This window comes from Balearica regulorum, chromosome 3, assembly GCF_011004875.1.
Source record: "Balearica regulorum gibbericeps isolate bBalReg1 chromosome 3, bBalReg1.pri, whole genome shotgun sequence".
In the NCBI taxonomy this organism is placed as follows: Eukaryota; Metazoa; Chordata; class Aves; order Gruiformes; family Gruidae; genus Balearica; species Balearica regulorum.
Genome location: NC_046186.1, coordinates 39,654,589 through 39,679,435, shown reverse-complemented (window position 1 = coordinate 39,679,435; position 24,847 = coordinate 39,654,589). Strand labels below are relative to the sequence as shown.

The window sequence follows — 24,847 nt, the reverse complement described above, 5'->3', positions numbered from 1 at the left end:
ACTTGGGCAGTTGTCTGATAAAGATAGCATTGATCAGCTATGAGCTGCAATGAAGCCTGGCCTTGCGGAGCTTGGTACTGAGCCCCGCTTATTACGTTCTCTCACTGAAATTATCATATTCCTCTTGTAGTGGAGCTTTACTGTGGAGCTACAGGGACAAGTTAACCACAAAATCAGTAATACAAGCAAGCTGCCCGTGTGCTTCAAAAAGTTGTTTTCAAAATGCCTCAAAATTCAACCTTATATCTGAGGAGGAGTCGTCCTCTGTTCAGGTGTTCTCATACTATCATCTTGTGCATTCTGCCTGTTGGCATAAATCAGCTTTTTTTTTTTTTGGTCATATATTCCATATTCTTGCCAGGGAAACATAACATTTATGTCCTATTGCTTTTTATTTTCTCTTAACCATTCTGAAAATGCCTCAGTTTTTGCTGTACATCATTTAAATGGAGGAAATTGTTGAATTAATTGCATACATCCTCAGCCAACAAATGGTAAACAGAACAATATCCTGGTTATACAACTGGTTCTGCAACAATTCCTGTAAAGTGTTTAATGAAAGACTTAACTGAAGCACAAATAACTTTTTGAGGGTGATAACTACAGTTGCTTAACTCTCCCCCTATACTGCTTTTACATACTTAATGTTGTCAGAGAAACTGGTTGCTTGAACTAAAAATATCTCTCTGGAATTCTGACCTGGCAGAAACACTCGAGGCATTTACTGCTCTATCCACAGAAGCTAGAGCAATGGGCTTTGGGATACCAGCTTGACAGTCACCAAAAAAATCCCCCCAGATCTCTTCACTACATTTGGGTTTACGTGATCATTATCAGCAGATAGAGTGGACATGTTAGTGTCAGTAGAAAGCTTTCTCTGATACAAGCTGGCTTAAACAGTAACCTTTAGTTATAGCTAGTTTTTTTTCCCACTTTTAACAAGTTCATGTATTGATTAGAACTTCCTGAGTATGTGAAGACTTTAGGTCGGGAACTTTTTCACTGTCTTGCTCCTAAAATGGGGGGGGGGAATCCATAAAAAAATAGTTATGTCTAAGTGAGGAAAAAAGATAAATCTTCATAGGCTAAAATATTAAAAAACACTAAAGTGAGGCAAAAAAATAGTTAAGGAACAATTTAAGAGGGCACAAATTTGACTAATAATAATATTGAATGCTGTTTTGTTGAATGGTTTTGTTCCCCCACTGCAGCCTGTCCCTACTCCAGCACTACAAAACAGAGGAGAAAATAAGATTGAAAAAGGATAGGAAGGGCAACAAAGATGATAAAAGGTACAAAAGTGCTCTCGTGAAGAACAATTCACCAGAGCAGGAATCTTCATTTTAGAAAAGACAGTTTGCTCAGGTGGCCGAAGTGTTTTGGTAAAATAAGCAGTAATTGTGCTGAGCAGGGAATGGTTTGTTTCGACCATGGCTTTTTATAAAATACTAAATGAAGCACATGTTTGGAGAGCTGTAGCTTGACTCACATGAGTGTGAATAAGTGGTGGATCTCCTTGCTGCATGATTTTTGTGGATGTTAAAGTTCATGGCTGTTCAAAAAGCAACTTGAAACTTAGGAAAAAAATTCTTTCTTGGGATATCCTCAAGATTGCAAATCGGAGTAAGAGAATGTTCCAGGAAAAAATTATTATCTTCTTGCTTTGCTTTTACAACTTTTTCCAGGGTATGTAATCCCTGATGGCCATCGTCACAAACAGGATGCTCACCTAGTTGAACCTTTGCTGGTCCAATACAGCTGTTCTACGAATCCATCAAGTGTCTGTGATGAAAAACTTAAAATAGCTTTAAATTCTCAAGGTTTTATCATAGCTATGACGCATAGGTGCTGCAACACTTTGCAATGTTTTAACAGAAACACATGTAATCTTAGAAGGATCTTCTTTTTAATTCAGCTTAATCAAATAACATGGCTCAAATTCCTCCTCAAACTCTCTACTTGAACATTTTCCCCATTGACCTCAAAGTTGGTCAGTGGAAATTCCCTTCAGGACCCGACACAGCTATCTTCACAAAGTGTGTATCCAGGGTAGGGTTTTCTTTATCCCCATTGTAAGTAAACAGCTTAATTTTCATTTAGACTGAGCTCTTAAGTATGTGCTATGGCATTGTTCTAACTATTTGCATCAATACAGCTCATTTCTTTCACAAACTTTTTCTTACAAATTCTTAACATCGAGCTACCTCTTTTTTTTTTTTTTTTTTTCCTCTCCCCTATTCCTCCCTGATCAGCCTAGGTTTTTGGAAGGAATTATGTTTTCCAGATCTTCCCCCTGTGCATACCAATTCAGCTACTTCACTTAATACTAGATTAAGGTGCATATCCAGAGAGCTTATCTTTCATTCAGGTGAACTAATACAAAATTTCCATAGACTGTACCTTTGTAAAACATTGCCACAAACCTAATACTCATTTTGTTAAACATTTTTCCAATATCTCCTGTATAGGTCCAGTGCCTCTCTTTATGCATTTTTTTTAATGGTGTGGGGTTTTTGTTGGGTTGTTTTTTTTTTAATTTAGCAGGCCTGTATTTCTTATTGTCTGTAGTCATCTTTGACACCCACCTTGCAACTTTCTGCTCTATATGCTTCTCCTTTAATGTCCCATAAATAAATTCTAGTTTACTACAGGACAAATTATTGTCATCTCTAATATCTAAATTTTCTCCATTAGCTAGTCTGTAAAGAATGTATACAGGAAAATCCTATTCATGTAAACATGTTGAAGACAAGCTCTGTATATACACTAGTGTTGCTCTGACCCTTTTAACTTTCTCCTTGAGAGTTACAAGTTCCTTCAAGACAAAACTACCTTTAGCACATTGCTGGTTGTTTTTTTTTTTCTATTTTCCCACATGGACCTTGCTTGTCCCAGTGAAATTCTAACATGTTCAGCACTCCTCAGCACCCCTCTGGTTTGCCCAGCAACGTTGGGCATACTAAACAGACCCTCTGGAAACTCTCTCACTTGCCTTGGGCTCCTACTTGAATTTCCTTACCAGAACAGTCTGGTTTTTTTTTTTTTCCCCCTGCAAGTCTTTATTCTGCCTGGTGCCAGTCAGTGACTTCATGGTTTCAGTCCTAAACACAGCCTGGTAGGTATTTTCACGTCTTCTAATTGAACGGTATTTTACAGTCTCTTAAAAGTAATGATGAATTTTGGGTGGCCTGTTATAATTGAAACCCCTTAGCCCCTCCCCTTCACCTTCAATCGCCTGCTGAATCTGTTTCTAAACAAAGTTTTTAAATCTGTGTAATGTCAGTTGGCACTTCATTCCCTGCAATAGTGGAGAGCAGCGATCTTTTAGAATCATTTTGGTTGGAAAAGGCCCTTAAGATCATCAAGTCCAACCATTAACCTAACACTGCCAAGTCCACCACTAAACCATGTCCCTAAGCTCCACATCTACACGTCTTTTAAATACCTCCAGGGATGGTGACTCAACCACTTCCCTGGGCAGCCTGTTCCAATGTTTGACAAGCCTCTCGGTGAAGAAATTTTTCCTAATACCCAATCTAATCCAATCTTTTGAGAACTATGTTACTCATCTTTTTTGTTTTGTTTTTTTTTTTTTTTTAAAAAAGTTCTCCCTTCTGCCTGCTGTTTTGCTCCTTACTCTTCTGGACCAGCTGAGCTTCCCCATTCTTCAAGACGACAACTCATGTGGGTTTTTATCTGGGAATCCAAAGCCCCTGTGGCTGTACCCAGCAGGTACTTTTTGCCCCAGGTTATTGTTTCCTCATCCAGTTTGCTTTAATCTGACAATAGTGAGGGTCAATGGCAAAGTTCATGTGGCAGTCCAGGAAGCAGATTTTAAGAACCTACACCAACCCTTGGCAGCTCCCATTCCCATACAGCTGACCAGCACGGGTCTGTGTGGGTAGTGCTGGGAGCTGACTCCCAAATGCCATAAATCTGACCATTAGCAGTTTATTAACTCATTAACAGACAAATATGACTGTATTTATAACAGTAAAGCTAATTTTGTTTACCAAGTGCTAATAATTATCATACTACCTAAATCAAACCAGAAATGTTTATCGAATGGTCAGCCCCTACTCTCCCCAAAAGTGAACGTTCCTTCAATACAGAAAGGCCAAGCAGCACTACTAAATGTCCACTTTCACCTTAGGGTTTTTGCATACAACCAAATTATCTGAACTCCATGAAACCAGTAACTGGTGATGGATGCCCTTTACGTTTTGAACTTAGAAGTCAACTCTAAAGTGCCTACTAATGCTTAATTTTCTTGGGGTCTGAGACACCAACTTCAGTTTCACTTTTTTATTTAAGCTTAGCTATTTGCTAAATATTTAAAATGAACTTTCCTCTAAAGTTTTCTGCTAAAATAAGGTTAATATGAAGCCTTCAATTTAAACTTCTGGAATGGGCCCACAAAAATGGTCAGATAGTTGTGGGGTATAATTGATGAAGGAAAACTAATTCCTTGTTGGGTAAATATGAAGGATTACATTACGTAAGTTAGCCTGGACAACTGCATCCTTGAGAAAGATAAGTATGTAATGCTTTGAAAATATTATAGACTGATTTTTATTTTTTTTTTTAGATACTGGAGAGCAAAAGCAGACTTGCAGAGAAAATTAAATGCAATCAGCTGGTTAGAATCTGTGTATTACAATTTACTGCCTGGTTTATTAAAACATGGTTTCTTTAAGCTAAAAAAGGCATTTTAGTAAATAGAAACTCAACAAATTAGTTTTATGTTTATAATCTACATTAATATATTTTTGAATGCTAGAATATGCCTAGCATTAGAAGATTTGTATGATCAGTGAAAGATCCTTTCACATTTTTAATACTAAAATAAAATCTAGCTTTCCAGAATAAGCCAGTCTTGGCCACGTTGTTTCAGAGCCCATCTCCAGATGCCTGTTTTCCCCTTCAGTTCTCCAGTAAACCAGAGAATCTTCCTAAGAACTTACCTGAAGAGAGAAAGACTTGCTATTGCTGAGGAATGGATAGTTCTTATTTCTCACATAAAATCAACAGAATTTTGAAAAGCTTGGTATTGTCAGTATTTCACTTTTGCTCTTCCATACTTTATTTTGTTGGAAAACAAACCTCAGTTATGTCTTTCAGTGTAGCAGAACAATCTGAGTAGTCACAGGGGCCAGGGTTACAGAGGGTGATGGGCAATGCCAACGCTGCTGTCTCCGGCAGGGCAGGATGGGATAAAGCAGGTTGTTGTAGTGTCTGCCCAGCAGATGTAAAGTCTGTGAATTGAAGGAAATTGCACAGCTTCTCAAATGACGAGGTACAATGAGTGCCAAGTGTGAATGTGGCAATTTTACACTAAATAAACATAACCCTGAACAATGAAGAAACTTCACCCAGAGTAGACAACACAAAACCGCTGCTGGTTTGCTGTGCAAGTCACTTCCTATGTTACAGGTATGTGATGCTGTGACATCTTCATGAAACATTTTAATAATTACAGATTTTTAAAAGTGATACATTGTAAAATAAGTTACTAAAAAATCACAAGCAGTAAAGCTGAGGATAAAGTAAGCAGGTAGTGAAAAAAATGCATCTTCTGAGGAAAATTAATTTCCTCTGAATAGTCTGTATAGACATTTGCTGCATGTATGCACCTTATTTGTTTGGGTTTTTTTCTAATAGAAAATGCGTGGACTGACATGAAATAATACTGTGCAGATGCTCTCAAAGAAATTCAAGCTGACCCTGGGCTTTTGCCAAGCTCTCTGCGAAAGGTCAACATTCTGAAGTCAAACTGCAGCATTTCACCTGCTCTAGAGGTCAAGGGAAGTGTTGCATAAAATGACAAAACATCTGAGCAAAGATTCTGAAAGCTATTTTCAGCTTTTGGTTTCTAGGTATTGACTCACTTTCCAAATACTGACTTTTCCTTAACAGTGTTGTGGGGTTTTCACTGAAGTTTTGTAAACATGACTCTTCTGAACAGAAATATTTAATATCACGTACCCTTTGCCCAAATATGCCTGTGTGGGGCTAGTCCAAGTGAATATAAAAGGCAACAGCACTGTCTCAAAACACCTCATAAAAGCAGGCATTTCTCGTTGAGCAGGTCTTTCTCATCTTGGCAACTTGGAAGCCACTCTACCAGTGAGATCTCCCAGGATAAGTTAAGTATTTTTATTTTGTCCGTTGAACTAATCTTCCCATAACCAGCTGTGTCACATTAACAAAACTTTGAGCTTCCTAAGACTGAGTAACTACAGAGTTGCTGAAAGCCTTCAACCAGTTTGAAAGCTTGTGACTTACACCGTACCTGAAGGCAGCTATTCATGTGAAGTTGGCTTGAAATTGCTCTCACCAGCAATAAACTACATTCCAGAATTAGCGTATTTTCAATATCTTAACCTTGTATACTTACTGATGTTTAGGAAAGGTCTGTTACATGTCCTACCCTGCTCCTTTTTACAAGCGATTATGAAGTTTTGAGAGGTGTTTATACAGTTTTAGTGTCCCAGGCACTAAATGATTTAGCTCAGTCATCATCTAAATATAGAGCATTTAATCAGATGTAGCAGGTTCTGGCTGCTCGGCGCTGGGAGCCCCTGTTGTCCAGAACCTAAGTATTTATAACTAGGTAAGCTTTCTGTCATCAGAGATCTTCTATTTACAGGGCTTAGCACAGTATGTTACAGACCAGAGCTCGAAATGCCACCCGAGCGCGTCACCGGCGGGCTGCTGGGAGGATCTCTCCGGGAGCTTCCCCCAGATCCGACCAAGTTCGACCCGGCCGGGCAGCTCGCTCCCCCTCCGCTCCCCCTCTCCCCTCGGAGAAGCGCAGGCCGCGGCCGGCCTTGCCGCCGCTTCTCTCCGCCAGCGATCGCCGATGCCCCGGGGCCAGCAGCCGCCGGGCCCGCCCCCTCCCCGCAGCAAGGCTGAGTCTCCCGCGGGCCTCGGGGCGCTACGCCTTCAGCGAGGCTGAGGTTCGCCGCGGCCCAAGGCCGCCCGCCCCGCTTCGCTCCGGCCCGGCCGCCTCAACGCGGGCGGAGCGCGATGTCCGCCTCCCCTGAGCTGCAGCGCCGGGGTGGGGGCGGAAAGGAGGTGCGGGAGCGCCCGGCCCGGCAGCCGCACCGCGCTCTGGGCCCGCGGGGCCGGGGCGCCTCACCCACCTCCCGCCGCCGCCGCCGCCACGTCGGGCCGCCCCCCTCCAACAACATGGCGGCGGCCGACGGCCCGCCTGACGCCGGGGCCGCCGTCACGTGGCCGCCGTCACGTGCCGCTGGGACCGGAAGCGGCTCATCCCGGTGTGGCCCGGCTGCCGTGCCGGCCCCGCGCGGGGCAGCGGCGGCCATGGGCTGGCTGCGGGCGGCCGGGCAGCGGCTGCGGCAGCGGGCCCGGGGCGCCGAGGTGCTGCGGGAGACCTGCCGGCAGTACCCGCTCTTCTGCTGCCTGCTCCTGGGGCTGGGCGCCGCCACCCTGCTCCTCAACCGGTAACCGGGCCCGGCAGGGAGGGCTGGGGCGGGGGAGCCGGGCCGGGCCGGGCCCGATGCGGCGCTGGTACCTCGTAATATTTCCTTCCTGTTTATTTCTAAGGTATCTTCACGTTTTAATGATCTTCTGGTCATTTGTGGCCGGTGTCGTCACCTTCTACTGTTCGTTGGGACCGGACTCCCTCTTGCCCAATATTCTTTTTACAATAAAATATAAACCCAAGGTAAACGTATCTGTTAACGTTATTGTACTTTCTTTAAATTTAGTAAGAATTTATATTGGGTAACAATTTTTGCGTAATTCCAGATGCTTTGAGGAGTACTATGCATGCTACACCTCATATTGACAAACTGAGAGGTGTTTTGTAGCAAATATATGGCGGTTAATACTTTGGGTTCTTCACGGATTTCTGCATAGTCCCGTCAAATCTATGTATGGCTGTAAAGCCGCTTGTTGGGAGTGTTCGTGGATGTTGGTTTTGGCTTCACTGATTTTTCACTTTTGGCATTTGAGTAGCAACTGGTTGAGAAGTAACGTAGTTGTATTCTCTTTTATTGAGGCTTTCTCTTTTCTAAAGATGTTCTTCCTTTGGCAAGCCAGTGCTAAGTCTTCTTTGCTGGTTGTACTTAAATTCCTTTAAGCAGTACTGCATTTCAAAGAAAAAAAAATTCCTAAAGGAAATTTCTGTTTTCCAACTTAAAATTGTATATTGTAGAATTTCATAGGACTAAAAATGTTATAATAATTCACAGCTATGAATACGGCAAGTTTTGCAGAGAAACCAGCTGGTCTGTTACTAGACCAACTGATGTACAGGGAGATGACTGGAAATGTGAAAGGATATCTGTCTCCTCAAATTTTGTTCTAGTGGAAGCAATTTTTCTGTTTGGTTCAGTTGTTTTTCATACCATGCCTTGTTATCTTGTTTTCCTGCTGGGAGAGCAACTTTTTCTTTATGCTGTTTAGTTCTCTGTAACTTTATACTCTAAAAGGGAATTCACGAATGTATTGGTATAGGAAGAGAGTCATCATTTTGAAGAATGTAAACTTGTCCAAATATCTTCTCTTAGCAATTAGAATTGCCGGAGCTATTTCCCCATGGTCACAGTTGTGCTGTATGTGGCAAGGTCAAATGCAAGCGGCACAGGTAAATTAAATACGTGGCACCGGTAAGCTTAGTATTTCTTACATTTTGCACATAACAGCAGGAAACGTGCAATTAAATATTGTTACATCAACCTTTCTGTGCTCTCCTACAGACCTACTTTGCTTCTGGAAAATTATCAGCCATGGCTGGATCTGAAAGTGCCTTCCAAGGTTGATGCATCACTCTCAGAGGTAATTGCTGCTTCATTTCTTTAGTACCTTGATATTCAGTGAGTTTTTATTACATATCTCTTAGACCTATTACTTCTGGTTCAGTAGATAGTTCAGATGGACTTCTCATGTATATTAACTTGTTCCTGTAAAAGTCAAATCAAAATAACGTATGCCAGGAGCAGAGAGGTGAGATCGCCTGCTTGTTATCACAGTGTGACTGTTCCTGTAGTAGCGTGCTTAGAACGTAGATATTTCTTCTATGTAAATTGGGAAGTATCTTGGAAAGAGCAGTTATAACTGAACACGTCCATTTTTCAAAAAGTAAAGGATTTCAGCCTGCTTAGTTTGTTGGAGTGGAGGTTAAGAGATTATTTGTGCGCACCCTCAGCAAGTTTGCCATCAACACCAAGCTGTGTGGTGTGGTCGACACGCTGGAGGGAAGGGATGCCATCCAGAGGGACTTTGACAGGCTGGAGAGGTGGGCCCGTGCGAACTGCATGAAGTTCATCAGGGCCAAGTGCAAGGTCCTGCACGTGGGTTGGTGCAATCCCAAACACAGCTACAGACTGCGAGGGGAATGGATTGAGAACAGCTCTGAAGAGAAGGACTTGAGGGTGTTGGTGGATGAAAAGCTCAACATGAGCCAGCAATCAGTGCTTGCAGCCTAGAAGACCAACCGTATCCTGCATTGAAAGAAGCATGACCAGCAGGTTGAGGGAGGTGATTCTGCCCCTCTACTCCGCTCTTGTGAGACCCCACCTGGAGTACTGTGTCCAGCTCTGGGGGCCCCAGTACAAGAGAGACATGGAGCTGTTGGAGCGAGTCCAGAGGAGGGCCACGAAGCTGATTGGAGGGCTGGAGCACCTGTCCTATGAGGACAGGCTGAGAGAGTTGGGGTCGTTCAGCCTGGAGAAGAGAAGGCTCTGGGGAGACCTTCTAGCAGCCTGCCAGTATCTGAAGGGGACCTACAGGAAAGCTGGGGAAGGACTGTTTACAAGGGCATGTAGGGATAGGACATTAAGGGTAATGGCCTTAAGCTGAAAAAGGGTAGATTTAGATTAGGTATAAGGAAGAAATTCTTTACTGTGAGGGTGGTGAGGCACTGGAACAGGTTGCCCAGAGAAGTTGTGGATGCCCCCTCCCTGGAAGTGTTCAAGGCCAGGTTGGATGAGGCTTTGGGCAACGTGGTCTAGTGGAGGGTGTCCCTGCCCATGGCAGGGGGGCTGGAACTAGATGATCTTTAAGGTCCCTTCCAACCCAAACCAGTCTATGATTCTCTGTCCAGCTACAAAATTTCTGTAACGAAGATGATAATGTGATAGTAGCTATTTAAAATCATCAGGTAAAGCTGTAACAAAATCTGTCTAAAAAAGAAATTAGTGAATTTACTCAAAGAAGAATAGCATAAATACCTGGTTATTTAATAAGACCGTAAATCAGTAATTTTGTTTTGTTCTTTTCTCTTTAAAAAGAGCTATCCAAAGAGCATTTTTCTTTGAGTTTGTTTTGGGTTTTGGTTTTTGGTTGGTTTTTTTTCTCTTTTTTCTTTTTTTTTTCTCCCTTGATTGGCAATTGATGAAATATATTGATAGGTAAATAGATGATCTTTTGCCCTTTTTTAAAACTATGAGAATATGCAAACACGTATGTAGCTTAATCTCCATTTATTTAGAATTCCAACTTTGGAGTTTTATGGTAGGAGGATGAACAATTGGCATGTCAGAAGTGAGAAGATTCTTGCATGTCAGCCTCACAATTAACAACATGGTGTACAAAGTCAAAGCTGTGTGTATTCGCGGTATGAGCTAACACTTGCATTCAGCTGTGCGTGATGGTGTCCTGGACGCAGCCCACAGCAAGAGTACCCAAAGAATGAAAACCTTAAGGGAAGGGAGGGATGGACAGTTGAGGAATGTTTTTCAAAAAACACAGATAACAGCTTGTTGACTTCCTTTGGTTTAATGTAGTGACTTCCTCTGTAATTTCAGAAGCAAACATTTATTGTTTTAAAATTACTTAATCTATTTATTTTTTTTAAATAAGTTTGGGCTCAAGTGTATTAAAATAATATTGCTGAATATAATTTCAATAGGCTTATTTTTTAAACCTCTTGTTTTAATAATAGAATGTAAAATAAATGTTTTATAAATATTATATTTTTAGAATTTGGGGTAGCAAACAGCTGTGGAAGTTTATGAAAGGATGTGGTAAATGCTGAAGAACTCGAAGTTTTCCTGTTTAGCTTAAATAGGAATTTAATGCTAAAAAAGTTCTTCATAGTATGTTATTCATAAAAGATACGAGTAGATACCATAGTTATCTGCTAAGACTGATCTTTAAAATGTGTTGCTACACATTGGCATTTTGTATTTAATTCCTGTTACTGTAGTTCTGCTTTTGCCAAAGTGGTGTGGGCTGCTTTTTTTTGATTACTTTTTTTTTTTTTTTTTAACTTCAGTGGCATGTCCTTGGCTCTGCTTTATGTAGCAGTGTAGACATGACTTTTGTATATGCCATGTTTCTCATTCCTTTTTTTGCTTGGGGTGGTTAACTCGAGGGAAGTGCCAGACCCAAATTCGGTGCCTTCCTGGGACAGTGAGCCAGTGTAATCATCCCTGATGGACCCAAACAAGCCATCTGTTTGAGCCACTGTTTTCACCTGTGTGGGATACTATTTGGAATGAGAAATCTCATTGCATTGTTCCCCATTGCAACTCTTCCGTACTGGTTAAAAGGATAGCAGGGATTTTGTCCGCATTGTATTCGTCTTGATCATCTGCTCTGCGGATGCAGCATGTAATGCATGCCTGGAATTGGATAGCCTGCTTCGGGGTGGAAGGAGAGGCTGCTCTTACTTTCTTTTGTGGGTTAGTCAGATATCAGAGGGAAGCTGATACAGTGAGAACTGAATTAAGATTAATGAGATTCTAAAGGAGTGCAGAGAAAAGCAGATTCTTCAAATACTCAGAGTAATTCTGGGATTATTTTTTTTTATTTTGGATTAGTTTTTTCTAGTTCTTTCTTTGCAGGTTGAAGAATTTCAGTGATGTTTTCATTTCCAAATGTTTCTAATTTGAATCAATTGTATAGTCTTTAAGCCTGTGCTTTCAGGTGCTTACAGAATAATTTAATACCCACTTGAATCAGAAGAAATCCAAGTTTTTCTCACAAGTATGGATTTTTTTGTCTTTTTTTTTTCAGACGTATTTTGGTTATCTAGCTGCTGTACTTGGCTTAGAAAAGTAAGAAAAACCTGTGGTTGGATTTTGCTCCCCGCTTCGTTTATGCTTATTATTATAGTTGAACTTTAAACTGCCTCCGCCATGCATCTATCAATATTTGGTAGTTTGGACTGTATCCTGTGCAAAAATAGTGCAGTGACCTAAGTATAATTTTGTTTCTAGTTTCTAATCCATTGTGCTTTGTGTTAGTTTCCCCAATATTTTCTTTCTTTTTGAATTAGGATATGATATCTGTCGGTCAGTTTTATGCTGTATATAATTTCAGGTGCTGCAAATTGTATAAAGGAGAATTTAATTCTATTATTCAGTTATTTCCCTACAGTTCTTTCCCTACAATCTAATTTTTGCTATGTGAGGGATGCTTGCAAGTCAAATCTGCGACAAGCTGCTCAGCTACTCTTGATGGGCATCGTGAAAGAAATGCCCAAGTGGATCAAGGTGCTGTCTGTTGATATCTCAAATTTTTCTTTAATTCTTAAGTTCTCACGTTCTTGACTTGATTATGGGACTAGAATTTTGTATCTTTTTTTTTTCTTTTCTAAAAGTAAGAAATGGACAAATGCATGACAAGAAATCAGTTATTGTCTGAACGTGCTCTTTGCCAGTCCTGAACTCTTGTAGCAGCACAGTGGCCTGCATGCTTTCTTACTGGGATTCGCTTGTTCTACCCTCAGGAAGTGGTCTCAGCTATCTCAATGTACCATCTTTTAAGGCTTTTAAAATTGTCTTTGTGGTTTACTCATCAAGTCCTTGATCCTTTCCAATCTAATTCAGCCTGGTAGTTCTGACCTGCTACTGAATCATTTCTCGCTCAGCTCTACTATTCCTCCTCCTGACAACTTGGGTCTGTTCTGTGGCAGTCCACAGAAACCTTGTCTCGGCAGCAAAGACTGACTAGCTTGCAGTGTTCTAGTGCATGCTGGAAAATAATTTCTCTTTGTATTTTCCTTTAGCTGCTGCTTATGTTACTATCTGCTACATTTGACTTTACACTAGTAATCTCTTTCCAATTCAAAACTGCTCACGCATAGGAGAACCTGTCATTTTGCAAAATGCTTGGAAAATAGGTAGGCTTTAAATGATGTGACTCATCATTTGTGTTTAAAACTGGAGAATAATACTTTACAGACAAGGAAATTGCTTATCATTAGCTGTCATTCTTTGAGATGTCCTGTCTGCTCCGTTTCCTTGTGTGCATGGTGTGAGCAATTGAGCTTGAATAATATTGTTGGTGTAGCTAGAATGGAAGTGGGTACACATGTCCCGCTTTCCTAGCGCTTTATGAAAATGCAGTGGATGATGTGACAGATTTTTCTGTGACTTACAGAATCACACTGATATAGTCTGGAAGGCTCATAGGATCCATGGGAAAACTGTATGGACCGTATGCCTTGAACGATGAGGCTTTGGGCAACGTGGTCTATTGGAGGGTGTCCCTGCCCATGGCAGGGGGGTTGGAACTAGATGATCTTTAAGGTCCCTTTCAACCCAAACCAGTCTATGATTCTATGATTCTAACTCCAGTTACTGGCAGTCAATTGCCTGTTATTCCTTGAGTGCTTGTATTTTGCAGTATGGATTTCACACTGTAGCTCTCTTCTAGCTTCAGTACAGCACCTTGGTGTGATGGAGCATCATACATAACTGCCTCTGCCATGCCATGTGTTTAGTAAATGTGCAAATAGGGACTGCTTTCTGTGTGTCCAGGATCAAGGCGTTTTTTATTAAGGCCATATAGATAACTTGAGTTCTAGCAGAACGTGTCTTTACCTCTGATGTCAGGACCAGGGATATGTGGACTTCAAGTGCATTTTGAGTTAGTTGTCTGTCTCTGTGCATGCTGCCTCTGGGTCTTTGGCTAGTGGGATTATCTGCATGGCTTTGTCCTGTGGAAGCATTGCCATAAAGCTCTTCATTGCAGTGTGGCTGTGGAAGCGGGAGGTAACAAGGGAAACAGGCAAATCTGTGAAATGGTTCAACTGGAAGTCAGTTACTACAAACATGGCATGAATCTCAAGGAGATCTTATCCAGAGTGGGATGGGTCATCACGTCTTGCATCTTTCCTGCTTTCCTTGCTGATTTCGTAACCACAGGAAGATGATTCTCAGAACCATGTGTTTGGCTTAGCTAGCAGTAAGAACGAGATCTCTCACTGTTGGAAACCTTCTTCTAGTGGCTTTAAAAGCCTGTGGACTGTAGGCTAGGAGAGTGCCAACAAGTTATGTTAGCATCTGATGAACTGAAATTGCAGTGACACATGCACTGAAAGCCTGATGGACAGGCTTTCTGTTCCAAAGTAGCAGTCATGGATAAAGAAAGCTCTCTCAAGAGGAGTGCACTGTACTCCTTTTGAGTATGCTGCCTTGTGCTTGAAGGCTGCTCAGGTGTGCTTTCCACTCAAGTGGAAGATGGTTTGCTGTCGTTCTTGATGGGGAGGTGCGTAGCAAAAGTGGAGGGAGAAAGAAAAGGGATCCTTTAATAGACAGATGCACAGTATGGGTTTTTCTGCAGGCTTTTGCTTTTGAAAGGCACTTTTTTGAAAGACTCTTGTGGTTTGAGCCCAAAGAGGTTTATTTTGTTAGAAACTCTGCGTGAACAAAATTATGTTGCAATACCTACAAGACTGAGGTTTCTATGGAGTAAATTGGTGGTTTATATACTGGCAGTGCTATGGAAGGCATCAGGAAAATTGTCTTGAGTTGTCTGATCTATTGCTCTTAAGGCCAGTGGTCTGTGTTTGCTGACTGGTGCTGGATGTGATCTCCCTCCTGTTGTCTGAAGGTTAACTTCCAAAGAAGATTCCATGGGATTTCTTGATCTCTTCTGGACTGGAAAGTAAAGCATCTGTTGTCATCCTCCCTCCTCACCTCGCCACCCCCTCCACCCTGCTTTTAATGGAAATATGAGATTTTGCCGGGGGCAGGGAGGAAACCGGGGATGGACATGACATGACATTTAGCTTACCCGTCCATCATCAACACATGATCATATTTACAATTTCAAGATCTATTACTGCTATAACACATAGGGGTAGGAGAAAAGACATTAGTGACTTTGTATGGTCCACTACACAGCCATCTGAAGTTATCCCAAACTGGAGAACATCCCTTCAGAGAGAGGGTGAAGGAACAAAATTTCTCCTTCACCCTTAAAAACAAAGGGAGGAAAATCACTGAAATGGAACAATTGCAAAAGATAGAGTATCATACCAAATTTGAGTAGGCGATATTCTTAGTAGTGAAGACAGAAAAAGAGTATTCATCAGCTATTCAACTCTGAAGAATTGAGAAGAATTAAAAAGGCCTTGATGTGCATTTTACTGAATGTGGTTTTATAATCATGAGTAGAGCAGAGGCATGTAGTGCCCTAAAGATAGTATAAATTTAGTAACTCTTGAATTCTTGTAGTGCATACAGTGTGAATGAGTGCAGCAGCTAATCTTGTAAGAAGAATAATACTTACTCTCATAAATGACACTTGTATATCAGCTGTTACATTCAGCTTTCCCTTCAAACAGATTTTATGTTTTTCTTTGAACACAGTGGCTTCTTTTGCAAAACCTTTCCTTCCATAGAGTATGGCACAGCAGCCTCGCGTAGCAACACACGTATTCTGTCTTACTACCCTGGCCATCTAAAGCAATGATTCAAATTAAAGGATAGGTTGCAACAGGAGAAGGTAGTACAGAGTGTATCTTGGGCTTACAGTGAAGGAGGAGAAATCTCAAGAAAATTTCATCCTTCCTTCTTACTGATGTTGTTTTGTTTTTTTCTTGACACTGTCTGACGTTTCCCCTTCCAAAGTTTTCTTTTTGCTAATCATGGTGTAAGGACTCTAACAGTTACTTGAAACTTGCTTGTAGGTGTAAGGGGAGATGTCAAAGCTGTCTGGCTAGCAGTCTGACTAGCAGTACACCTTGTGTATGTGATGGTGGCAGCCCGTTGATTGAACAGGGACAGTCGTCTCCTCCACCTCCCTTCTCTGACAATGAAAGCCAAGCTGAACCAGGGTGTGCCTGTGACATGGCTGCAACACCACTGTTTTTTCCTGATTAACCCGGGTTTTCTGGCATGGGAAAGACAACCACAGGCTTGACCTGTGAGGAACAGGTTTGATGGAAAGGGTGGAAAAGATTCTCCTACAGAGATTCGTGTAGGTCGGATATACAGGGGCTAGGAAGAGGAGGGAGAAGGCCACGAGGAGACATGTAGGACAAGGACTTTTGGCAAGTGCTCTGGGACTTCAGGACATAGCTGGACCTTAAGGCAGGCTTTGCTGAAAGCTGTGGTGCAGGATGTGGAGAAAGGAGAATGACTTTCCTAGGAACTGCTTTTCAGGATTCTTCTTTTGCTTTCTTTGTGAGTGGTGAGCATACGCGATTGACTGTCTCACTTTGAGGGTGGAGGAGAGTTAGAGAAGGTGGAGGTTTGGATGGAGATGCGTGTAAGTGTAGGACAGGTAGTTGTGCCTGTGGGACACTCCACACTACATCAAAAAGGAATGGGGACTGATCTGAAAAATGAAGGAAGGGCCGTTTGAGGTAAGATTGCATTTTTCATGGCATTTGCCTAACAGTGGCCACGGCACTGTGCTTCGTGTGGTCGACAGTACTAGTGGCAGCCGTTTCATGTTGATATCTTATGAAACCGTATTTTGTTGCTATTTGCCCAAAGTACTGATTATTGTGCAAAATGATCTCACAATAGGATCACAATGTGCACATTTGTATGTTAAAGTTTCATCATGTATGAATTATGTTCTATGAGTTTTGGAAGGTGCTTGTGTTTTTGACTCTTCTAACACGGATTTATGGTAAACTGGGTATTTCGTAATGTGGTTGTCTTTGTTCTGCACAGGTGCTTGAGTTGGTGCTGGAAAACTTTATTTATCCATGGTACAGGTATGAGCTTTACCTAAAAGTTCCTACTTTTGAATATCATAAGTGTTTATCAAACTGTTTAAGAAAGTCATCTGAACAAAAAAATATTTCTGTTTCTTTAGTAAAATATAAAGCATGCTTTTAACTGCTGCGGTTTCATTGTTTTATTGTCTCTTAGCAGAGTAGTGGTTCTGAAATTTGTATTTCATCCTAAAAACACTTTTAGATTATTCTTTTTTATATGTTAATTTTCTAATAACTCTTACTTGGAAGTACATGTGGCTTGATTAAAACCTGTGTAAAAACTCAAAAAACCCCAGAAATTTCTTTCCAGATGAAAAACATACTGATCTTTCATATTGCTTAAAAATAATAATCACTTTACAGTTTTTTTAAAAACAAAAATTCCACTTTTAGTTAATATAGAAAAGGTATTGTGAATACATTTTGTGGCCACCTTCTTGCAGAATATCTGTTGATTTGCTGAGTTTTAAGGCTACGAGTGGTTATGCTGAGCTGAAAAGAGTAGTACTGTGTAAATAAAATAATGTATAAAAAAAAGACGCTAATTCTTTTTTTTCTGTTTTTTTGCCATATACCTTTATATATTAGTTAGTGCTTCAGAGTACTTTGTAAGAAGATATTAAAAATATTTTTAATTGATCATGCTGACATTAATGTGTTAAAACAACACCTTACCTTAATTATGAATTTGACTTTTTCATCGGATGGAAGTGTTCCATTTTGAGCTAAAAGAAATTTATACTTTTTTCATTTACTCTACGCTGTTTCTTGTGTGTGTCTCTGGGATCTAAAATTGTCTAGGAAGACTTCTTTGCCTGATTGTTTTTTAATTGTGGCCAATTAAATACCTGCATCTCTCACATCTATCTCTGTGTGAATACACTGAAGTATAAAACTTAACTGCTTGTGCAAACAGCAGAGGGAGCTTTAGCACCATGTATTATGAATGATCAAGTTGGAAAACTCAAGGGTTTTAACTTTCAAACTGAGAAAACTAGCTCATGTCCATTGAGTTGTTTGATAAAGTAACAAATGTAAGGGAACCATCTTCTGTATTTTGTAATTTGAAATTAGATAGGCTTTTTTGGCTGGTGGAAGGTGTTATCAATGTCTTTTTTTTTTTTTTTTTTTTTTTTTGACTGATAGGGAAACTTGGATTCCACATATTACTTACATCTCTGACACCCAAGATGGTGGAAGTCTGGCATACATCATATGGTGGGGATAGTAATATGCATAGTTAGAAGTGCAGTGTGAAATGTACTTGATATGGAGCCAGCCAGCTTAGATTCTTCTGCATCTTGCCCTCTGGTGAGCTGTATAGATGTTCCTGCACCACTGTCTTTGGTTTTACATGGCTGCACCTCTGGGTATTGAACTAGCTCCATTAGTTTACACCATGCTGATCAGACCTAATAAGCTTTCCATGAACCTGAAGTACTTATGGGAGTTCAGTGGGCTATAGTGCAGTGATATCTGAGTAATTCTGCAGGAAACAACTTGGTCCTGAAAGGCTTACTGTTTTCAGCTTAACAGTAGTAATGTCAGATCTGGTCTCATTCCCTCTAGACATTCAGATGTTTCTGTGCTTTCCAGCATCGGTTGTGCAGGGAGGCCTGAACTGTGTGTGCAGCTGTTTGAGGTGTGTCTCACAGAGCATGTTAGTTCTGACTTTTCCTACTTTGGTGTACCTACGTTGTTTGTATAGCTCAGCTCAGCCTGGAAAAAGGACTCTTGCATTCATGAAATGTTTTTTTCTGAACTAACAAACCTCACTGACTATGGATAATTCTTCACAAATCAAAAGCCTTTGCATCCACACTGTCCTTATTTAGCAGCATGGGTAACCACCAGCAGGCAATTCAGACTTTCCAGACTAGGTTGGTGAAACAGTTTGCTGCTTTCCCTTCCAGAAAAGTCTGGGCCTAATTCCTTACACTAGCTACCCCCCTTTCAAGTGAATGCAATTTGTGCAGAAACTGCCTCTGAAGAGTAATAATATTAATAATATTTCTTCCTTTTTATTTTATTTTTTGTGCCTTGCCAGCTGATGCTGCCTTGCAGCACCTTGCATGCTGTGGACATTAGAGAGGTAAAATGACGTATCTCACTCAGAAGTCTGGGCAGACACTTACCAGAAATTATCTTGCAAGATAAAATCATAGATTTATTGCTCATGAAATAAAGTGCTAGAAGCAGGGAAAAAGCTGTGGTTTATGTTTGTTTCATTAATAAACTATATAAGAATTTGTAATATTTTATTAGCAGGTTAAAATTTAGAGGCAAAAAACTTGGATTGGTTTAGGGGAACGAAGATTAGTACTTAAAATCCAGTGAACTTGACTGAAATAGGTAGCTATACCTATATGATTATTTTTTTTATTATTTTTCAAATTATTTATACTGGTTATATTTAAATATTTATGGTTTAAGATTTTTTTTTCAACTCTGAGAAGAATAGAGCATAGTTGTAAGTAATCCAAGTTTGCAGAGCTACAAAACACTGGTCTGAGTGTGTTGTTTATGCTGTACAATAAAACTATATGATATCTTGCTTATACCAACCTCATTTTAAACAGGAGCATTTAAAGTTTGAATGAGTCACTCTATGCTTACTGATTTTTTTTTTTTGGTCATTAATGCTACTTCAACTCCAGTTCTCTCAGATTAGAGGAGAATCCAGTAATTACCATGTTTTTGTAATACCTTAGTATGAAAACATTTTTTAGTGACTAAACCCAGTATTTTCACACGTGGACCTGCTTCTATTTTAAATGCAAGTAATGCAAGAAAAATTCAGGATTTTTGTTGAGTTACAAACGATGGCTTTACAGTTTCATCAGCTTGCAACTTTTTTCTTCATCCATTTGATAAGCATGGCCAATTTTTGTAAGAATAATTGACACACAGAGGGGAAAAAATAACTTCAGAATTTGTGTATGGTTTTCATTTATCAGTAGATCCCATAAGATACTGCAAGAGCAGTTGGGTGTATCTCTTTTGAGACATTGGACTCAGTAACTGTTTACAATTAACAGACTGAGCCATTTTCTTTTAGCAAATCTTTCTGTAATACTGACAGTTGTGCGTTTAAGTTTTTCCTCAAATTCTGGGAAAATGCAGCCAATTTTTAAATTGTTTCCAAGCGAGTTATTTGGACTTTCCACTGTGTCACTAGAGATTTGAGATTTTACAGGTTCTTGATGTTTTTTTCACCAGTCTTCAGTCTGCTGGTGATTAAAAGAATGTGTCTGCAAACCTGTGGCGCACTGTGAAAGTACGTGGTATAAAGTCATGTCCAAATAGAATTAGCCAAGATGCTGGTTATCCAAGTGTCAATAAAATAACAACGTTTTAGTCCAAATTACTTCATGTATCTTGTTGTCTGTCAAATACTAGTAATACAGTCGTACAATTTGTTTGCAGTCCCTTGGCTTCCTTTGACAGTGTGGGTATTTGCTAACCATATTGCTTCAAAAATGTCAGCTGTTGATCTTAAAACAAACCAGACCTTCCCCTGCAGTATTCTTATCTGCATGCGGTTAGCTGTTGGAGGGTGGTTGTATTCCTTATGTCAGGCTACTTTCTTTGAGGTGCTTTCCCGTGCAATTAATTGCATGCTTTGACTGTCAAGTCAGCAGTATCTGTACCTAGTGGTTCATCTTCAACATGCGTATATAACTCAGGCTAACATTACTTTAAAAAATGAGATGCTGAATAATGTAAAATGATCTTATAGGCATAAAATTTTTATTTTTCAAAGGTACTGTTGTTGCTTGCACTGATTTTTTTAATGCAAATAATATTTGCATTTACTACATATGCAAACTCATTTGTTACCAAAAACTGTACTTTTTACATATGGTCATTAGCTAAAGCAGGATATAACTTTGTTGCGTCACTAGTCAGCTATTATAATGCAGTTTTACCAATATCTTCAGTCATACTCTAATGTCCATATATGCTTAAATGCTGGTAGATTTTTATTCTTTCTGTTGCATTTTGCAGAATGCTATTATCATGGTCTCTTTCCACTCAGTTTAGTTGCAGTTTTTGTGCCTAAGACTTAGTGTATTTCCCATTTTAATTCAATTTCCCAAAAAAGACATGGAGTTAGGTGTTTGTCTTCCTGAATCAACTGTAAGTATTTTTGCCATGATTTTTCACTGAACATACTTTATTGCAGCAGGTGGAAACTGACAAACCAGATAAAAAGTTTAGATGGTATTTTGACATAGTGATTTGGGAATCTGTTTAAATTCTTCTTTATTTCTTTGTTTCCAAGCAGACCCAGGTTAGATAATTTCAGTTCTGTTCCAAGTAGCTATAGATAGAGGTTCTTGTTTTGTTTTCTTTGTAAATGATGGTTTCACATTTCATGCTACATCAAAAGTAGATCAACTTTTAAAAAAACAATTTCTGTCATTTTCAGTTTCCTGTGCTATGCTTTCTTTTCTCTTCTGGGAAATGGCAATCTCTGTTTAGACCAGAAATAGGCCCAATTTTATATTTAAAAGAGAGAATATTATTGTATTGAATGGCATTTAAGTATTAGAACTTGTTGAAAAAATACCAATGAAAGTTTTCTATTGGAAGAGGCTGAGCTGAAACACAAGGGATGTACCTATTTCATTAAAAGCTACACGACAAACTACCAATTTTTATTATAAAAGAGGTTAACAAAGCCAGATTTGTACTAAAGCAGAAGAAAATTATTTGAAATCTTGTAGTATAGAAGGTCTTGTAGTATCCAATATGGAGAAGTCAATTTTGACTAGCTTGACTGGTGTGTGTGCTTGCAATACTCTTATTCCAAAGGCTTTACCGATATTAATTCAGTTTCACTTCATGCCACTGGACTAGGAAACATTCACATATGTGGAAACTAAGTTAGATTTTACTCTGTCAAAATCAGGCAGACAGTATATTAGAGCAGGAATTGGTATATAATTGCAATTTACTGATATATGCCTTAAGCCATTATTGTATGTGCAAACATAGTGGGAATGCTGCATGTTTTACTCAAATAGAAGACTGCTTACTCTCTGCCAACACTTGGTAGCCTTTATTTCAGTTAATACCAGTTGAATTGTCACCGTTGAATGTTCTTATTCCAGCTTTTAGTAGTGCCAAATGTGTTGTGGTTGGATTAACATAAATGTGTTTTATTCTGTTTTCTTACATGACATGCTTTACAACATTGCAGAAACATTACTGATGATGAATCCTCAGTGGATGAACTGAGAGGCACACTGCGGTTTTTTGCGTCTGTATTAGTTCGGAGAATTCACAAGGTAAGGTAACTTACTGTGGCTTAAAGTTAATTTTCCATCAGAAATAACCGCTATCCACCTGTAGTGAGTTTTTTATTTTTTTTTAAAAAAGGGTGATACCAAAGTCAACCTTACAGAGAGTACAGGCAGTTTCCATCTAAGTTTCTTCATTGCATTATCTGTTCCCTGCTTCTGGAGCTTATCCCATTTCTGGTTATAAAGTGTCTTTGCAGATTCATGACTGGAAGTGTTCAACATCAGGTTGGACATGGCTTTGAGCAACCTGATCTACTCAAAGATGTCCCTGCCCACAACAGGGCATTGGACTAGGTGATCTTTGGAGGTCCATGGCAACCCAGACCATTCTATGATTCTTGCAAATGTATATATTTTTTACAGCAGTGGAAGGCATTATTAAAACCTTGGGATGATCTTTTAGCTGTCTTTTAGTGACTTAATCCAAGTGGAAACAATTTTGAGAATTATTGAAAAAGAAATATTAAAAAATGTTTAACAGTGTACCTGTCTCATAGCTTCTGCTTGCTTGACTTCTTTAAATGCCGACAGGGTCCTTACATTGTCTATAAAGAATAGACTGTCATTAAATGAATTAAACCAGGTATGGTTTTTATATTAATATAGTTCTTAAGAAACATTTTGAAGACTGAAGATTCAATTTTTTTATTTGTTGTGTTTAATATATTAGCACATACACTCTCTTTCCTGGTAAAGTGCTTCAAGCCTGCTTTACAGGAACTGCTTCTAACTTTCTGGCAGTTCTAAGCAGGAAGAGTTGCTAACTCAGTTTCCAGATTTATTCCGTGCTGGCCCCTCTGTTGGAACAGCTACCATAAATGTGTGTCTTTTTTCCCCTCCTTGGTAACAGCACTATTTCCTGAGCTACGAGTTGTACATACACCCTGTCATGACTGATTAACAACATGATTCTGTCCTTGTTATATATCAAATCCAGATAACTTTGTTGTTTACTCTGTTGCTTTTTAAAGTGAACATGGTGAAGATTAGGAAATGTCTGTGTAGTGCAGACACATGGAGGTGTGAAAGTGAGAAAAATCTTTCAAAGTGAAAATCTAGAGCAAGGTCTTAAAATTTAATTTGGAGTTGTAATACGTGCAGGTGTTAGTTGCATTGTTTGTAGATCCATTGTTGATTCAGAAAATGATGATGTCTCCTCTGTTGATCATATAATAAGGTATTAATCATGTTATCTCAGATCAGCTATAGCATCTTTAAATAGAGTGTTAATTTACCATATCTGCCTTTAACATTAATGAAATAAATGTACTATCTTCAGTTCTGTGTATCTGGGTACACAGTGTGTGCAACAAAAACTCAAGATGTGTGCAAATATTAAGCACTGTCAGGGGAACTACAAAATAAAGGTCATCACAAAAATGCATTTCTCTTTACAAATGTTTAGATTTATTTGTATCCATCCTGCAGGATAATATAACTTATTTTTTCTCTGTGTGTGAAGTGGTACAGATATCTCAAGCAAAAAGGTACTCATAGTAACTTTGTGTTTTGGAGCAAAATTGGAACTTGGCACGCTCAGCCATGCAGGGCGTCATGGTTTCTCATGCTATGCTATATTTTCAACTCATACTTTTTTTTTTTTTTGCTGAAGAAGCGTTTCTGTGTGTGCGCACACCCACATACAGATTCATTCAGCCTCAATTAATAGCTGTGATGCATATACTACTGAAAATGTTGTGTGTAGAAATCAGAGATGATATGCAAGTTGCAGAAAAAATACCAACTTTTTGTCATTTTAGGAATCCTAGTTAAAGCTTCAGTAGTTAGCTGAAAAGGCTTATGACAGAATGTTTTATAGCCTTTCAGCTCTGATACAGTGTCCTTTATAACTTCATGTGAGAAGAAATTTATCACCGATTGCAACATAAAATAGTCTTACACCTTTGCCAAACAGCTGTACTTTGATTTGGATTTATTATTAAATGGTTGAAAGCAATAGTTCTAGCTAATAGAGATAAAATTTTTAAATTCAGGCACTACTATGTGTAAGAAAAAACAGACTGTTTTTTTTTCTTTTTTAGGTTATATCTTTATACTTTTTTGCCAAAGAGTCTTCTACTTTTGAATTAAGACTTAAAATTATGAATTGCTTCAGTGAAAAGAATTTCTTTGTTTCCTGTTTAAGTCTGCCTAGGTGGATTTTTTTGAGGCATGGTTGTCGAATAAAGTAACAAGAGCACTTCAGGCCAGTAAGCTCTTAAGTATATGCTGAAATACTTCTCTCTCTCTTTTTTTTTTTTTTTTTTTTTTAAATCTGGATTTTCCTTGTTGTGGCCATGGCTATGAGTTTTGAAGGGAAAGTGAAGGGTTTCCCTTTGTATGGTGTGGTGTTGATAGCCCTGCATCTGGTTGAAATTTTTTGTCAAAAGTTGATAGTATCTACTACAGTGTTGATAACAGTTTGCTTGCTGTGCTTTTTGACTTACATCTGCAGGAATAAACACTCCCCTAATCCCTGTGTTCCATAGGAAACTCTTGATTTATTGAAAATACTGTTGAAATCTGAGTACCAAAGGACAGGGTTTTCCATTGATGAGCAGAAGCTCCTACTTTCTTGCTTTTAAATAGTAGACAACCTTAATTT

The 24,847-nt window shown here is 39.4% G+C and overlaps 1 protein-coding gene across 2 annotated transcripts in view; it reads left to right on the top strand.

Annotated features, from left to right (window-relative positions):
• Positions 1–3,574: 3,574 nt before the first annotated feature.
• The window catches only part of SNX14 (sorting nexin 14), a 61,911-nt gene continuing 40,638 nt past the window's right edge, over positions 3,575–24,847 (top strand). For both annotated transcript variants that reach the window (XM_075747634.1, XM_075747633.1), the window contains exons 1-6: positions 3,575–7,466; positions 7,570–7,690; positions 8,538–8,614; positions 8,727–8,805; positions 16,887–16,930; positions 22,140–22,227. In XM_075747634.1, coding sequence (XP_075603749.1) covers positions 7,030–7,466; positions 7,570–7,690; positions 8,538–8,614; positions 8,727–8,805; positions 16,887–16,930; positions 22,140–22,227 — 846 coding nt within the window. In that variant the 5' untranslated portion in view covers positions 3,575–7,029. The remainder of the gene's footprint in view (positions 7,467–7,569; positions 7,691–8,537; positions 8,615–8,726; positions 8,806–16,886; positions 16,931–22,139; positions 22,228–24,847) is intronic.